Consider the following 18,486-nt stretch of genomic DNA (forward strand, 5'->3'; position numbering starts at 1 on the left):
CGCAAGTGTTTCCCTTTAGATTGCCATCTCGGCCCCTCGCCGGGGGGGGAACGGGGGGGTTCTGGAAAGAGAATGCGGACGGTGGAACCCTAAATAAATGCAGGAACGCGGCGGGGGACAATAGCGGCCAGGCGGTGCTTGACCTTCACCGACCTGCTCTTCATCTCTGCAACAAGGAACGACCGTAGATTTATTATTTTAGACGGTGTGAGAATCGACAAACCCCTCATTTCAGTTCTAGAAAACCAGACCTAGAAGATGCGGTTCCCTCTCTTGTCTAGTATTCCATCTCATGTTCCTCCCGTTTGGCCAAATTAAATTTTGCTACCAGGTTTTGTTAATTCTCGGTTAAAGGGGTTGTCACACAGTCAAGCCTGGGAGCAAAATACTGAGGTAATTCAATAAGAGGCAGTGGAAGCACCTCGTCCAGATGTCACTTTTCCCGGCCGTCTCCAGTGTCGACGTGTCTCGAATTTTTCAAAGAAGGCAGTTAGGGATCTGAAAAATAAATTCAAATAAAATTTTACAAAGTCCCGGTTAATTAGAATGAAATAAAAGGTGTATTTTAAAATAAAAAAAAAAATCAAAAAAAAGGAAAAACAAACATATCTTTTATACATTTCACTTGACGTGCTGTCTTGGATTTCAAAAAGGTTAACATGATGGGACACGTTTATAAACCAGAACGAAGGCTTATGAATATCCAATACCGTCACAAAGTTTGACCTTAAATGTTAAATATAAAAAAAAGTGAATTCAATGAGACATGTTAAAGAATAGACTGCAGTTCATTCTCCAAGTTGTAGCCTGTTTCCAAAAGAGTTTGCTTTCATCAACAGGCTACAACAACCAAGATGGTGGAAGATCTCCTGACCTTTACTGCTAATTCTTAGACTAGCATGCAACCTGCGAGATACCTAGAATTGTGTCAGGGAGCTGAAACAACGTGATCCTGGGTAGCCAGTGCAGCTTCGGCCCCAGTTAGATGTCAAACTCACGGTATGTCTGCTCTCTCCAGGTCCAAATGCCCAACTCTTCTACAAAATCGCCTCCGGGGACCCGCAGGGCCACTTCGTCATCTCGAAAGACGGCGTTGTCAAAACCAAGAAGGTCTTGGACAGAGAGACGCAGTCCTTCTACAACCTGGTGATCACAGTGAATGATCTCGCCCCGCCGCCCGCAACCCGCTTCACCAGCACCGCCCAGGTGTCTATCATTCTCCTGGACGTCAATGACTGCCCGCCCACCTTCACCTCCCAAAAGATGACCTACATCCAGGAGAACACGCCAGTGGACACCGTGATCTTCACCGCCCAGGCCTCGGATGCCGACAGCGGGCCCAATAGCTACGTGGAGTATTCCCTCAGGGGGCCCTTCGGGAATAAGTTCAGCATCGGCAACATCGACGGGAACGTCAAGCTGGTCGGGGAACTGGACCGAGAGGAGCTTTCCAACTACACCCTCACGGTCGTGGCTACGGATAAAGGCGAGCCGCCGCTGTCGTCCACCATGGACGTGACCATGCTGGTTCTGGATGTCAACGACAACACGCCGAGTTTCTCCCAGAATATCTACGACATCGAGATCGAGGAGAACACCCTGACGGGGACCGACGTAATCCAGGTGTTTGCGAGCGACGCGGACGAAGGAACCAACGGGCAGATCCGGTTCTCCATCTCGGGAGGCAACGGCAACTCCGACTTCAGGATCGACTCGGTGACGGGGATGATCTCGGTCGCCAGGCAGCTCGACCGGGAAACGCAGTCGTCCTACTCGCTGGTGGTTCAAGCGGCCGACCGCGGCAGCAGCCCCAGGGTGGATCACGCCACCGTCAATATCGTGCTGCTGGACGTCAACGACTGCTCGCCGCTGTTCGAGCTCTCGCCTTACACCGTCAACATTCAGGAGAACCTGGAGGACCTACCGAGAAACATCCTACAGGTCGGTTTACCTTGCCCTCCTTTTTTTTTTTTTTTTCTCTCCAAGTGAGCTTATTTGGATTGAACCAGCTGGGACTCCGCTGGCATTCGCAGATGGGGCCTCCTGGATGAAGGCAACGTTTTTGAATGACAGTCCTGAGACCTTAAATGAGCTAATGCCTTAACATGATTTGTTCTAATACTAACTTAATAACCACAGGTATGCGAGTGGTACTTGTGCTCTGAAAAACGCCGGCGCGGCAGAACGCTAAATAAACAATAGATGGCTGCAATTTACTTTAAAAAAAGAAAACAAGAACCAATGAAATATGAGGCTGAATAGCAGTTAGCATCCAATCCGATTCCAAGAGAGCGATCGGCTAAAATAGGGCGGTTCCGTCGTCCTTCGACGATGCACCGGTGGGGCCAAGATACCACATGAATACCCAAATGTGCGAGTCTGACGTTTTTTTACAAGACGGGTCTTTCGGGAGTCGTCACCGAGGAGAGTGATGGACACACTCCTGCAATTTATGATTTTATTTTCTTCCAAATTTTCGATTTTTCCGTTGGTGTTTACCAAGATGTTGGCGAAACACGTCCATAAATTTCGGACCATGAGGCATACTTCAGTTCTGAGTGCTAACTAGTTATAGTTGGCCAAGTAAGATGTGTTGTTGCCTTCATGTAGGAATGTCAAGACAGAAATTATCCGTAGAAGAGGAAGAAGAAGAAAACAGTACATTTCATGTTAAAAAGCAGAAAAATACACAAGTCATATTGATAAATCACTTTTGCTCCTCCTTACTTTAAAACCCTTATCTTTATCCGCAGGTCGTCGCCAGGGACGACGATCAAGGCGCGAATGGCCAGCTAAGCTACATGCTTAGCGGAGGGAACAACAACGGCGCGTTCAGCCTTTCGTCCAGTGGCCAGCTGAGCCTGAGCCAGACCCTGGACCGCGAGAACCAGGGAAAATACACCCTGCTGATCACCGCCACTGATTCAGGTAAGGTTGGAAGGGGCGCCTGCGAGCCCGGTTGGGCTCGGGCAACATCTTGAGACAATTCAAATTTTATTTTTGGCTTTCAAATACAAAGCTCCAGCTCCCATAATTTCACCTCGTTCAGCTGGACTTACCATCTGCAATTTGTTGTGTCAAGGAGGGAAGGAAAATCATAGGAAACCTCCTTACATGGACATTGTTGAAGCCCCGGTGTATTTTATAATCTGCCAGCAAAAATGAAAAAAAAAAAAAAAAAAAAAAGAAAAAAACCAAGGAGAAAATCCTCATAAACCAGCGGAGCGTCAACAAACATCATTGCGATTTTACGCCATTGCTCGGAATTTTTCATTTTGCATGTGTATGTGTGTGTGTGTGTGTGTGTGTGTGTTTGTGGTTCTGTAAACGAAACATCCAGGAGATTTCAGCAGGAGAAGGATGTTATTTTTTTTTTTTTTTTTTTGGGGGGGGGGGGATCTTCTGGAAATGGAAGTGGACGGCGCCCCCTGTTTATTTGGACACAGCGGTGTAGCTTGTTATAGCCAGATAAAAGGTTAGCTTGTTGTTGCGCGGGGGCCGGTTAATGTGCAGTTAAAGGAGTACATGCGTATCACCCGCTTCAGCCAAATCACATGGTATCCCGGCTAAGTATACGTTTCCCCCCCCTCTGGCACGGCCGTCATGGTCTGAGGGCGGCTCAGTCTCATTCCTGGACTTCCCATGTGACTCCTCACAATGCGGTGTATTTTTGACTTCGGTGAGAATCGGAACAGCGTTGCGTCCCGCCGACTTTGATTTTTTTTTTTTTTTTTTCAAATGGTGGAAAAAAATGAGCTTCTAGCCGCCTATTAGATCAGCGTATCTATGAAAGGGGATTTTTTTTTTCTTTTTTTTTTTTTTAAAGTACTACGGTATACATAAATCCCAATCTTCTATCCTCATAAAAAAAAAAAAAAAATGTTTCGATACCTGGCCAGAAATTAGTCATAGGTTGTGTTTGGATTTTCTTGGTTCACACTGTTTAGAGGGCTTTGGTCAAAGTTTCCCAACAAGCAAACACTCGTTTAGGTTTCAATCCCTTCCTTTTTTTTTTACATGCATCACAGGAGTCCATATTTAGAGTTCTGACAACAATTCCAAAATATTTTGACAAGATGTTTTGGTACCATGTTGGCAAGAGACAGGAAAAAAAAAATGGGGGATTTGGGTTTGAATATCAAAATATCAAAAACCCCATAATCATAGTAGAGTCCAAATTATCCGGCAGCCTTTTCTCACATTTTTGAGGGCTGCGCCCAGACGGTCTGAGGGAAATGGCTCTTCCAGGCGCAGGAAACGGGCAAAGGTGGACGTCTCGGAGTCTGCCGTTGAGCCGGGCCGCCAGGCGACCGCAGGCTTCAGAGTGTGAGAGTCTGCCTCGGTCGTCTCTTTCCTGAAACACATTAACTCAGAAAGAAATTAAAAGCGTTCAGTCTGTGAAAAAGTGTAGTTTCCTCCTCTGAGATGCCAGAGGAGGCAGATCCCGTTTACAGACTGAGTGGACGATGTAAAAACCTGGTTGCTCTGGAAAAGCAATTCATTATTTTCATTCCTCGGATGTGATTCCTTGGATAAATATTTTATTTTGATTATTTTATTTTATTTTATTTTATTTTATTTTATTTTATTTTATTTTATTTTATTTTATTTTGTTTTGTTTTACTTTATTTTATTTTATTTTATTTTATTTTATTTTATCAATCAACAGTTGTTATGAATCAACCTACAATTATTTATTTGTTTACATTTATTTATTCTGCCTTTTTTTTCAAATTGCCTTTAACATTGGCAGAAATGATTCTGAAATATATATATATACCATACCTGTTTTTTTAATAAATCTCATTTCAATATCCTGAATAAATATTCGAGAAATAAAAAGCACATTCAAATGAAAAAATTTACAAAAATAATAAGATAAGAAAAAAAGAAAATACTATGTGTAATTTTTTTTTTTTATTTTATGACATTTTATTTTATGTATCAACCAACAGTAGTTATGAATCAATCTACAATTATTTATTTGTTTACATTTATTTATTCTGCCTTTTTTTCAAATTGCCTTTAACGTTTGCAGAAAGGATTATGAAAAAATATATACCGTACCTGTTTTTTTAATAAATCTCATTTCAATATCCCGAATAAATATTCAAGAAATAAAAAGCACATTCAAATGAAAAAAATGACAAAAATAATAAGATAAGAAACAAAGAAAATACTACGTGTATTTTTTTTTTTTATTACATTTTGTTTTATGTGTCAACCAACAGTTGCTATGAATCAATCTACAATCATTCAGTGGTTTTCATTTATTTATTCTGCCTTTTTTTCAAATTGCCTCTAACTCTGACAGACAGAAAAGATAAATAATAGTAATTTTTTTTTTTTTTTTTTTTTTTTATGAATCTCATTTCAATATCCTGAATCATTATTTAAGAAATAAAAAGCACATTCAACTGACAAAATGGACAAAGGGAAAATAAGACAATGGGATGATATGCAGCGTTAAAAAAGGAAAAAAGAAAAATACCATGTGTTGGATCATTAAATCATTACATTTGTCACATACTCAGTGCAGCTAAATTCTCATAAAATGTAGCGGACAAAGCCTTCCCCAGTCATCGCAGTAAAACAAATAAATAAAGTTGCTGCTACCCAAAAATATAGCCACCAAATGCCATATTTTAATATCAAAAATGGGAAGGTTGCATCGACCACGGCATCAAACCGTCACAGAATAACGAGTTCCCGCTCCTGTCAATCAGCCAATCATGGTGACAGCTTTGAAAAATAAGGACGACTTCCATTCCCTCAGAATCTTCATTAAGATCCAAGAGATTCAAGATTCAAAGCGTTTATTGTCACATGCAGAGTGGAGAAAGTGAAATTCCTACTTTGCTATCTGCAGTGCATTTAGATGTGAATTGATAAGTATTGATATATATTGAAGAAATAATGATAGTGTAAACATTATTAGGAATTTGAACAGCGTTGGCAGTGCAGATAAGACATTTGAGTCTTGATTAATATTGTTATATGAGTCATATGAGCGGATGGAAAAAGCCACTCATGGATAGAAAAAGCCACTGGGCTGTTTGGCAAAGACGCTCAACCCACACGGCGGATTTTCTACGTTTTTCTTTTTTAATCTTCTTCTTTTGGTCATTTTGAATGGAAGGTTTGCGGGCTGTCCGAGTCGTCCGGCGGCGACCGGACGCTTCGGGCTCATTGGCGACAAGCAAGATCTCGCAGAGAGTCTGCGGTTCTTAGGGAACGTTTGATGCATACGGCAAGTGTTAAGGTGTTGAGTGGCACCATTGATCGGCACACGTGCACGGAAAACGTGCGCTACCTTTTTCCCTTTTCATGTCTGCCTCTTTCTGTTCCAGTTTAACACAGACCTGCAGATATGGAAAACCTCTTAAGTGATCGTCTCTACTGCTTTTCCCGTCCGGAGCCAATCACAGCCAGTCGGGCAAGAGTCAAGGTTAAGCCTGGGTCGCTCATCTGTAAATCACAAAGCTACCTGTCAATCACAGCGTCCACATATGGAGACGTCCAACCAGTCGTTGTTTCAATCACATCTCGGACATTAGTCTTGAATGTACCGTATTTTCCGCACCATAAGACGCACCCGATTATAAGGCGCACCTTCAATGAATGGCCTATTCAACCCTCATATTATCCATATTATCCATATTAACCCTCATACCCTCATATTATCATTAAGGGTCAATTTGACCCAATGGGTCAAATTGACCCTTAACATAATACGAGGGTTAAAAAAAAAAAAAAAATCATATATAAGGCGCACCGCATTATAAGGCGCATAGAAGAGAGCAACAGTAGTGGCTGGGGTTGTGTTATTGATCCACTAAATGGAGCTACGCTAAAGGGAATGTCAACAAAACAGTCAGATAAGTCAGTCAAATTTTATTAATAGAATACAAACCCACGTTCTGACAACTCTGTTCACTCCCAAAACAAGTTAGTGCATTCGCTCTTACCAGTATTTGCGCCGCCTTTGTTCAACCAATGTTTTTCCAACTCCATTTGTCACAGTTCAAAGTATTTCATTAAACGAAAGCACCAAGAAGGCACGCCTCTAAATTCATTGATGTTCATGTCGCTAGCTAGCGCTGTTTCCTTCATTGGAACAGTGACTATAGAGACGCTTCTACTTGCTGCACTCTTTTCAACAACCCACTGTTCAAGTTTGTCCTCTAACTGTGTCCATCTCGCTTTGTTTCCTTGGAAACTCTGTTTAGTCTTCTTTATTCGCCGCAGATCATCTTGTTGCTTCCTCCATCTCCGTACCATGGATTCATTAATGTTGAATTCTCTCGCTGCTGCTCTATTCCCATGTTCTGCCGCGTGACTGATCGCCCTGACTTTAAACCCTGCGTTATAAGCGTGTCTCTTGAAAGGTACCGTTTCGGGGTCTTTATACACACAAGTGGTGGGACTGGAATTCCCCTTTACCGTTTTTACCGCTGCTACTTCAGCGACGCGCGGACACACACACACACATGCAAATGGAAATAAAAATGCATGCTTTGCGCAATCATATATCCCAGCAAACACTGCGCGCTACTTCTTCTACGGGAGAAAATAGAGTCGTCAGCTGCTTCCCGTCGTTGCAAGACCTCTTCCGGCTCAATATTGATCCATATATAAGGCGCACCGAATTATAAGGTGCACTCTCGGTTTTTGAGAAGGTTAAAGGCTTTTAGGTGCGCCATATACTGCGGAAAATACAGTACTTGCTGACTGTTTTTGGACTGTTGGGGGAAGATGAAATCTGGAGACCCCAGGCAGGACCAGAAGTAGAGAAGCTGAGTGCAAGAACATGGAGAGAGAATTTCATAGCTGCTTTGGTGGGTTTCTTATTACCAGTGCTTGCGTTGTCATAGTAGCATTAGTAGCTCACTGGTTCGTCCGGTCGTGTTACCAGGTTCCTGCTGACCTGGTAACAGTAGTTTCAGCGATTAAAGATGGCGGCCCTCCTCAGCAGCACTCAGAGAATATTTTTCATTTATTTTATTTTTTTTTTAGTAAATCTCAGCTCAAAAACCAGGGACCAAATGGCAGTGTTTTGGTCCTAGGAATGCGGTCTTGGATCGGCTCTGCGGTTCAGATCAGGTCTCGGTCGCAAGAGAGACATGTTTGGGTCGAAGAGTTGAAAAATAGCATTAATGCAAGACAGACAAATTGTTTGAAGGGTCACGAGGGAGGGGATTCTGCATTTCTCACATGCCTGCTCATTCATAAACCTCTTTGCTATGTGTGTGTGTGTGTGTTTGTGTGTGTGTGTGTTAATATCTTGGTCACGTTCCTTAAAGCAAGAGGCACGTCGAATGCCCCGGCCCCCGTGACACACCGCAATAAAGATTGCGCATTTTTGTTGAGTTCGTGAACATTTTGTCTGACTGACCTGCCGGGCTTGCCCCAAACTACGAATGTGTGTGCGTATGTGTGTGTGTGTTTGTGTGTGAATGTGTGTGTGTGTGTGGGGGGGGTGGGGGGGTGGGGGTGGGGGGGTGGTTAATGGCTGCCTCCATTTAAATGCGGGATCTTTTATTTCTCTGAAATGGCTCCCATGAATCTGTTGGTTTGTTTGGCCCCCCCAACCAAACTGGAGCTGAATGGGGACCCATCAATCTCTAACAGGCCAATACGCTTGCGGGGGCTCATTATCAGATGCCCGTCCGGTCTGCACCTCCACTAGGGGGCGCGCCAACCTTTCTTCAAACTACCGTATTTTCTGCACCATAAGGCGCACCGGCTATTAAGGCGCACCTTCAATGAATGGCCTATTTTAAAACTGTTTTCATATATAAGGCGCACTGCATTATAAGGCGCATAGAATAGAAGCTACAGTAGTGGCTGGGGTTGAGTTGTGCATCCACTAAATGGAGCTGCGCTAAAGGGAATGTCAACAATTACACTTCATTAATAGAATACAAACCAATGTTCTGACAACTCTCTTCACTCCCAAAACAAGTTAGTGCGTTCACAGTACAGTACCGTACGTACCGGGAGCTCTCAGCGGTATTTGCACTGCCTTCGTTGAAAACAACGTATTTCCAACTTCACTTGTCACAGTTCAAAGCTTTTCATAAAACGAAAGCACCAAGAAGGACTGCCACTAAATTCATTGATGTTCATGTCGCTAGCTAGCGCTGTTGCCTTCATTAGACTAGCGACTGTATAGGCGCTTCTACTTGCTGCTCTCTGTTCAACCCACTACCCACTACTTTAGTCTTCGTTACTTGGCGGAGGTCATCTTGTCGCTTCCTCCATTTCCGTACCATTGATTCGTTAATGTTGAATTCTCTCTCTCTCGTGTTCTACTGTGTGACTGATCGCCTTGAGTTTAAACTCTGCGTCGTAAGCGTGTCTCTTGAAAGGTGCCATTTTAGGATCTTTATACACACACAAGTGGTGTGGGACTGGAATTCCCCTTTACCGATTTTACCACTGCTAATTCGTTGACGTGCACACATACACACACACACACACACATACGGAAATGTAAAAAAAAATGCACGCTTCACGTTGTCATATATCCCAGCATGAACCCCGTGCTACTTCTTCTACGGGAGAAAATAGAGTTGGCGGCTGCTTCCTTCCTGTTGCGGCTCAATATTGATCTATCTTTTAGGCGCACCGGGTTATAAGGCGCGCTGTCGGTTTTTGAGAAGACGAAAGTTTTTTAGGTGCGCCGAGGAAAATACGGTAATTGTTTCGTCTGGATAAGAACTTTAATTGATCTGGTGGCTTCTGACAATTTTAGCTAATTTTCTTTTCTTTTCAGTACAGCTGTCAATCCAAACCTCCGTCTCCTATCTAAGTTAGCGACGTGTCTATCAGCATGATCTCCGGTCCGGTCGCTAACTTCCGCAATTTCGGTGTATTTTTCAATGACTTTTCAAAACAGTCACCGACACACTTGCAAAGTGTATCATTTTGTCCAAATTAATGAATTCATGTTTATGCAGTTCCACACTTTGACCACAGTGGAAAAGCAGCACCCAGCTGTTTTCTGCATCTGGGTTTTTGTGACAAAACAAAGCAATATGAGAACGGAGAGCAGCCGTTAATGTAGATCCAGGGAAGCCCGATGGGACGTGCGCTTAATCATTGCTCATCTATTACACAGATATAAACATGTAACAACCCCAGACTCGGGGCACCTCCATCACTGTCCACCAGTCAGTCGTCACAATAAACCTTTTAACAGGTTTCGTAAATCAAGGTTCTGGAGCTGTCTAGAGTGCCGTGGTGGCGACAGACAAATCTGAATAAAATGGACTTTTACAGAGGTTCTTTAAACAGTGAGGTCATGATGAGTTTTTGTTTTGTTTTTCTAAAAGCGTTCTGTTTTCCACTCTTTTCAATAATGGCTGGATCTGGACTCTTATATAAAATAACAAATAAAACAACAAAAAAAACATGGAATCTTTCAGACGATTAGCGCTTCACGATGCTAACGCGCACGTCAGTTTAACTTATTTTCACGTCTCGTTGCATCGCAGAGCACTTTTCGCTGTTTATTTATTTTCTTTCCAGAATCACGTTATACGCTGCCCTTATTCGGAACGTCATAGAGTCACGCGATGCCCTGAAATGAAACACAGTTGCACTCGCGAGGTTCCAAATAGCACAATAAATACAACCACCATTGTAATAAAAGCCTGAAAAGGCGAATCACTTCATTAAATTCTGCCACGGGCTCTGGAATTATGGAAAATACTGCACATTAACTATTTTAGTAAACCCGCCTGACCCTCCTGCCAGCTGCCGATTCCCCCTCCCTGACATATGAAAAAGAAATTCTGCATAAGCTTTCCGCCCCGCACTCCATAAATTTATATTTTAATTTGACAAATACCTTTGAGATGATTTTTTTTTTATTAATATATTTTCTCCCCGAGCCATCCCTTACGTCCCCTCCACTCCCGTCGAGTGTGAGAAAAACCGCCGTTTGCTCGGTCGTGTTTGGCGAAGGCGGTGGCGCGAGGAGGACGCCTCGCGTCCGGCGAGGCCTTTTTTTTTTTTCCCGTGGGTGCCTGACGGGGTCGCATTAAAAGCGGCTTTGTCGCAAAGCAACAGGTCCGTAGAAGCAGAAAAATGTCAATCTGGTCCCTGTTGGCAGCCGCCTCTGTCCCCCCGGGGTAATGATGTGTTTTATTTACGCCGTCTCTCCCCAGCACCATCTCACCCGCGGCCTATAAACCCTTATTAAACGTTTATAGGACATTAACCCTTTCATGTCCTGTTGGGCCGGGTCTTTATTAAAAATAAAATTGCCCGTGATTGACGTAACAGGAAAAAAATCCCCTTCAGGTTGTATAAAAAAAAAAAAAAAACTATTAATACTCCTGAAAGAAAAAAAAAAACGTAATATATCTTTGTGCCTGTAAGAGAATTTTTGAAGAAAAATTTGAAATATTTTGCTAATTTTTGTGTGAATTCTGATTTCCATTTTTTTTTTTTCTTTTTTTATTCTTCATCACACTTTTTATGATACTTCCACACTTTTAATATGTACCGCATTTAGGAATCAATATCTTTAATTAGAAAAGAGAATGAAAAATTACTTCAAATTTAGATCACAAATTGTCTGTAAAGTCAATGGAAAATTATCCAGAAATTTCATTTAATATACTATATATGACCAAAAAAGCATACATACAAAAATAAACATATTTGGTGTTATGAATGTGATTAAAAAAAACTGAAAATATAGAAGTAAAATGAATGAGGTTTCTGATTTTTTTTCATTCCAAATTTACATCTTTTAAACAGAGAAAGGAAGGAAATAAATATTAGAATAAAGAAAAAGACCCCACATCACCAAAAATCCACTGACAATGAGTCAAAAATAATCTTTGAAGTATGATGTATTTTAAAATCTAAGAAATAAAGAAAAAAAAAAAATCTTCAGGTTTCTCTGGTTGATGGTATCGAAGGGTTAATGCCATCTTCCATCTTTCTCTCCACTTTAATGACTGTTTGAAGATCTCAGCTTCCTTCAACCAGCTCGTCTTAATCCAACACTCTTTTTTTTTTTTTTCGCCGATCAAACACCTCCTCTGCGAGGAGGGGATTAACACGCACACACACACATACACACACACCACCCGCCAGCAGAGACGCCCAAACCTGCTTCTTAGCCCGACAGCTCGGGGAGCAACGGCGAGCTTTTCCCGGGAGGGGGCACATCCCATCAGATCAACGTCGGCACGTGCGTTTCCAGCATCCCCGCCCCCAAACCACGGGGATAGTATGGCCATCGCACCTTCCTGTAGGTTAATGTGATTTGTCCTGAGGAAATGGACACTAAGATCCCGCCATATGTTCTCACCAGACACCCAAGTGCCAGGCTGAGAGGCTTAGAGGACATCCCGCCTGCGGGGTGTCCGAAGTGGGGGTGGGGACAGATGGTCAGGTGGTCTCGCTGGTCTTCTCGCCTCGTTATCTTGTTTATTTTACCATATTTTTTCCGTATTCGGCCTGCGATTTGGGCTCCGCCCAGTCGCTCATCAAGTTGCCGTGGAAATGGCGCCCGCTCCGGGCCGCCTCGGGGCAGCTGTGGCTCAGTGGGATTCCTTCCAATTGCAAAATGATTGCGGTTCGATTCCCGCCTCATCCTGTTTGAGCGGCGTGGCGTCCTTTGGCGAGACACCAGGTTTGCTCCCGATGGCCTGGCGAGTGCGTGTGTGAATGGGTGAATACTATTTAGTGAAACCACGAGATGCGAATGTGCTGTAGAAATTGAGACCATCGCCAGACACATTGGCTCTGTAAACATGCAGACACACAACAGTTGAGTCTATTTGTGTGTTTAAGTGTGTGTGTGTGTGTGTGTGTGTGTGTGTGTGTGTGTGTGTGCATGAAGGACTCTGACTTCTTTCTTTCCAAATAAACACAGATCCCCCCAAAAGGCCCCCCTGGCTTCCTTATCCAGTGACACATTTGTTATTCTATTTTTCTATTTATTATTTATTTTTCTTTCTTTTTTTTTTTGTGTCAAATCGGACCAATCCGAGTCTTCAGCTGCATTTATTTATTTTTTATTTTTTTATTTTTTAATCATTTATGTTCATTTTATTTGGAAAAAAAAAAAACAATTTTCAGACTGGGTTGTTAGATTTTTCATTACTTGAGTAAATGATTTGTTTTTTTTGTTTTTTTTTTCCTTTAATTTACCATGATAATCATCACCAGAACAACGGCCTCATTTTGCTTTTTTATCATTTTTTTTCATGTTGTTTTCGTAGCTTTTTTTCTTTTTTCTGGCTACTTCCTTGTAACAGCCAATTATCAACAGTGTTGGCGGCCAGCAGAAGCGTCAAGTCACGACGGCTTGCTTTCCTAGACGACCTGAGATTAACCCCCAAAATGAGATTATGTGCAAACAGCAGGCTTCAGACAGCAGAGAAACAGCATCTTGATGAGACTGATCTGTTTGTGCCATCAACTGAAAACAAGACAGACTCCGTTCAGTCTTCTTGGAGCCCCTCCTGAACGTGTGATCCCGTCCTGCTCGCCAGATTTTTGCGAAAATACAGGAAAGTCTAGTTCGCCGATGCAGGTTTAAGGACAAAGAAAGTATGTGTCACATGACTGTATGTCTCATAAACCAATGGTTGATGAACCAAAGCTGGCTGTATAATACCTGTTCATTTCATACCATTTCCTTACGTAGATGAAAATGAGGACATTAAAAAAATGGAAAAGCAAGGACATTACTGAAATACTGACCAAATAAATGAACAAAAAATACGATTACACTACTACTTATAGTATTATTATGACAACAACAACAACGACGATAATAATAACAACAACAACAAAAATGATAATAAAAATAATAATAACAGGATGTCCTCGACTGATGTGATGCAAGCTAATGCAATTTTCATAAGTCAAAATTCATATACAGTGCTTAATGGAGAATCTGATCTATGGATAGGAGCCATTAATGACCTAAAAATTTCCAAAAAAGCATATAGCGCCAATGGTGATATACGGAATTTACCCACTCTGCTTGCCAACTAGTTGCTGTCCTAAGAAATTTATGGAATATGGCGACTTAACCAGGAAATGCTGTAGGTCGTGGAAGTTGTAAACCAAGGGCTTCCTGTAATAGCAACTGTAAAAATGGGCAACTTAAAGGAGGCAAAACATATTAACTTGAAAGTCAAAAACATGTCATTGATAAGGAACTAAATACATCATGAAACAACAATAGGCAACTATCGGATTTTGATGAAGATTTTTATATTTTCCTTTTTCATTATTCATTTATGTGATTTGCTGTTTTCTTCAGTCCTAAATCCTGATTTCCCCTAATCTTGGATGTGATAAGCGGCGGCGGCGGCGGTGTCTACCTCAAAAAAAGCATCACATTTAGCAAATGGCCGTCGGGAGTTGCCGGTGGAAACATACTCTTGTCGACAGCTGGCATCCTAGCGGAGAATTCCCAACATTTCCCCGGCTGTGCTGAGATGCATCGCCCCGTCAGATCGGGTTGCTAAATTTGTGCATGTTTCTTTGCCGTTTGGTGACACCTGCCTCCAGAGCCCAGCGCTTTTATTTTTGATGGATTCCAGTCTGGACGACATGCTAATCCTTCCCTTGTAAATCTTCCTTTTAACCCCAGACTCTGCATTTTCACTCCTCACAACTGCTCTTTTTTTTTTATTAATTATTATATTTATTTTATTTTTTTTAAAGAACAGTTTCCTTCAAATTATGGTTAAAAAAAAATGTCATTTGCAAATGTAATAAGCATTTAGATAAGCAAATGTAAGATAATGTGTAGAAGTAAAAAAAAAAATAGCTGAAAAATAGCGTTTCCTGTCAGGTTAGCGATGGAATAAGGAAGTGGTTAAAAATAAAAGCACACTGGAAGCTAGCTAAGCTAAATATGACATATATGAGGGGGAGTCTGGTGGCTCGGAATACGATGACAGTCATTTTTTCCTGTCGCTGGATCGATTTTCTCGCCCGCAAGTGTTCGGTTGGTTGGTCAGGAATCCGAACCCGATGCCATGTTGACCTTGTCATTCATCCGTGAAATTTTGAAAATGTCGCACACGAATCACATTTACATACATTAGCATAGCGGCGGAGATATGCTACCCCCCGAAACCACGGCTAAATCTGTCCACTCACCAGCCAAGTAACTTGATAGATGGGAAGTATTTCCATGTCCTCTGGTGGGTTTAGAGGTGGGAGACTTTCAGCTGCTGATGTCATGTGATCTCAGGATCCAAAAAGAGTGACGCTAGAGTGATGCTAGAAGTGAGAGAGTGAAAAATGGTCGCTTGTGTTCGAGGTCAGGGGGGGTTCAGGGCCGCTGGGATGGTTGGCAGAGTCTCTGGTGCGTTTGCCGACGGGGCCGCCGCAGGTCAAAGGTCAAACAAGAGGCTGCGTGCTGAGATCGAAACAGAATATTTGAAATAACTTTGAGAAATTCATTCCCTGGGATTTACTGAAATAAGATTTCATTACCGAGATGAAAATTATTTGAAAAAATTGAAAAAGAGAGAAAAAAAATTGCAGGTAAAAGAAACCTTCATTAAAATGAAAAATGTGGACATTTTCAAGGAATAATACAGGAAATCATCTAAAAGTCATGCACTAATATCCTCAAAATTTGCAAAAAGACAACAAAAATGGAAAAATCATTAAAGATATTAAAAACTAAAATCTGCAAGTAGTACCATTTAAATAACTAAATAATCAGTATGTCATCTTACTAAACTAACACACAAAAAAACAAACCAAAACATATTTTAACCATCAGTCACTATTGATTTTTTTAAAAAAGTATTGCTCATTGTCTCGGCGGTGAAACCCCAGGTGTTTTGTGTCGCCTAGATGGACCAGACTTCTATCAGGAGGCTGTTTTGTTCTCCAGTGGTCGTAAACAGGTTGTGACATCACTTCCTGTTGAAGAAACACAAACCGGCGGAGTCTCGCCGGCCGCTACGCTTCCGTTGTAGCTGGGAAACAATGCTGCTCGGATGCAGTGGACGGAGGGAAATCTGGCAGCTGAGCCACCCAGAGTATGAATGCTCACGTTTTCCCTGTTTTAACCAATCAGAAATGTGGACTGATTTATCCCACAACAACTGAGAGGAAATAATATATAAAAAAAATAGCAAGGAATTACTGGAAAGCCTCTAAAAAGAATTTGCAAAAATACGAAAAAATGCGAAAACCCTCTTATTATGTTAAGGGTCAATTTGACCCTTAACATAATAAGAGGGTTAATACAGAAATACATAATCGGCATCCTTTTTTTCTCAATATCAGCCAGAAATAGCCTTAAACATCAAAACTGATTCTCCAAAAATGAAAATAAATAATCAGTTAACAAAACCACTACATTAAAAAATGACTTCAAATTTAAATAAAGGCCTTGCGAGCCTAATGATGGCCATCATGTGAGTCACGCTACATGTTGACCGTAAACCCCAGGTACCCGGTGCTTCTGCCCCGTCCATTAAATGGATCCACCTCAATTAAGAGGATCAGCTGCAGCAGGATGCAGGAGCGCTAATCTGTTGCCATGACAACCTTCCCAAAGGTGGGACAGCGCATATGGATTAGATCTGAGGCGCACTTGTTAAATCCTGCTGACTCGGTCATTTTGGGCGCTTAGCAACCGGGGCTTTATGGTTTTTTTGTTATGTAACGAGCAACAACACAACATTCGGCAATATCTTAATCACTGTAATAGCTTAGGTACCACACTGCAGCTTCCGGTGTTATCGTAACAAATAAATATAATTTTTTTTGGACTTTCAGGTCAATTTTTGCACACTATAAATATTTTCTTGACTTGGCATTTGAGGTCATCTGTCAATATTTCTGGTATTGCATCATCAATTTCCCTGTAATTTCGTAGAAGTCATTTCCAATAATGCCTAGACATTCCTGAGAGCATGTGCTGCGATGATATTTGAAGTGGCCATTTCCTCATGACCAGCAAATATTTGCATGCACCACAACAAACTACAAAATACTCAATTCTGACTATATTTGGCGATCGGATAGACCCGAATGTCGAGTCTCTTTAAGAGTCCCCGCTTCTTCTCCTTCTTCTTCTGGTATGAAAACCCAAAGACGGGGGAAATGTTTACGCCTCCCGCTGTGTTTGTATCATTTATTCTGTTTCTGGAATCCATCTGTTTACTGTGGACGCACGTGTCTGGCACTTCTGTTCCGACCCGATACGCAAGATCACCGCTTCGAGCTCCGACTGTTTACAAAAACAATTCTCAAAGATCGAAAACAACCACCGGTTGAACGATTAGCATGGTTTTTAATTAGCGTGTAATAAACGTGGATTTGATTCACCATTATTTCCACTCGTCAATTAATCCAATGGGAATCGTCAGTGATCCCTGTTGCAACAGTACCTCAAAATATATTTTTTTTTGCAAATTTAGTCGGGGTTAATCCGAAGTGACAGTAGGATGACAGTATAGAGATGAACTGCAGGTGCATGCGGAATTAGCACGTACTATTCTGTCTGCTAAATTACTTGGTGCAGTGGTTAGCGCTTCGGCACCACAGCAGGTTATTTGGAAAAAAATGCCCCGAGGAGTGCAGGATAAGCGGCAGACAATGGAGGGATGGTGGTAAACCCCAGGGCCTTCAAAACTCCATATCTGTTGAAGTTGTCGGTTGTGGTTTCCGGATACATTTTTGTCAGTATTTATTGGTGGTTTTCAGTATTTCTTTTCCCTTTTTTTTTTTCAAAGTATTCTTTTTTTCAATGAAACTCCTATTCATTTGATGGCCCTTTTATTTCATTTGTTTTATCATTTTTTTGTCATTTTATGATAGGTTTCTTTTCCCCAAAATGAATGAAAAGTATCTGTTTTTAAGGTAGCGTTTTCATACATTTTCATGGTTTTCTATTTATTTATTTATTTATTTGTTTGTTTGTTTGTTTGTTTGTTTGTTTGTTTGTTTGTTTATTTCAGTTATTTGTCTACTAATCCGTTTATTTATTTCATATCCGTTAACTCTAATTATTTTCCTGTTTTTACGGATGTGGCAATTTTCTTTTGTTTGTGTTTTTCCTGGAAGTAAAGGCTTATGAATGATGTATGTGTAGTGAATGTGCTCACAGTCTTCTTAGCAATGCAGTGTCCGCACACACTCGAAAACACACACCCATACACACTTTCATATCATCTCACGGGGCATCCCATAATTTATCCGACTCACAAATGAGACGAACTGGCACTAAATGAAATGGAAACGTTGCCCCCCATTCGATAGCGCCCGCAGCTGTCATGTGCTGACCTTTCCCTCCGCGTGGTGTTTTTTATTTTTTCATGTTTTTTAATTTTTATTTTATTTTTCACAGCACCGCATTAAGAAAGAATTTCTGTCGGCCACCGTCCAAATGTTTTTTATTATCTCTTATTAATCCCGGGGCCCCCAGAGTATGAGCATCTGATGTTTGGAGCAGCTGAACACACACACGCGGAC

The 18,486-nt window shown here is 41.6% G+C and overlaps 1 protein-coding gene across 1 annotated transcript in view; it reads left to right on the forward strand.

Moving 5' to 3' along the window:
• Positions 1-18,486, forward strand: part of fat4 (FAT atypical cadherin 4) — a 119,051-nt gene that overhangs the window by 70,509 nt on the left and 30,056 nt on the right. The window contains exons 5-6 of the mRNA XM_086158249.1: positions 1,019-1,941; positions 2,754-2,928. Of these exons, the coding sequence (XP_086014375.1) occupies positions 1,019-1,941; positions 2,754-2,928 (1,098 nt within the window). The remainder of the gene's footprint in view (positions 1-1,018; positions 1,942-2,753; positions 2,929-18,486) is intronic.

The sequence above is a fragment of the Fistularia commersonii genome, chromosome 13 (assembly GCF_037954325.1).
Source record: "Fistularia commersonii isolate RoL2024-O1a breed Wild chromosome 13, RoL_Fcom_v1.0, whole genome shotgun sequence".
NCBI lineage: Eukaryota > Metazoa > Chordata > Actinopteri > Syngnathiformes > Fistulariidae > Fistularia > Fistularia commersonii.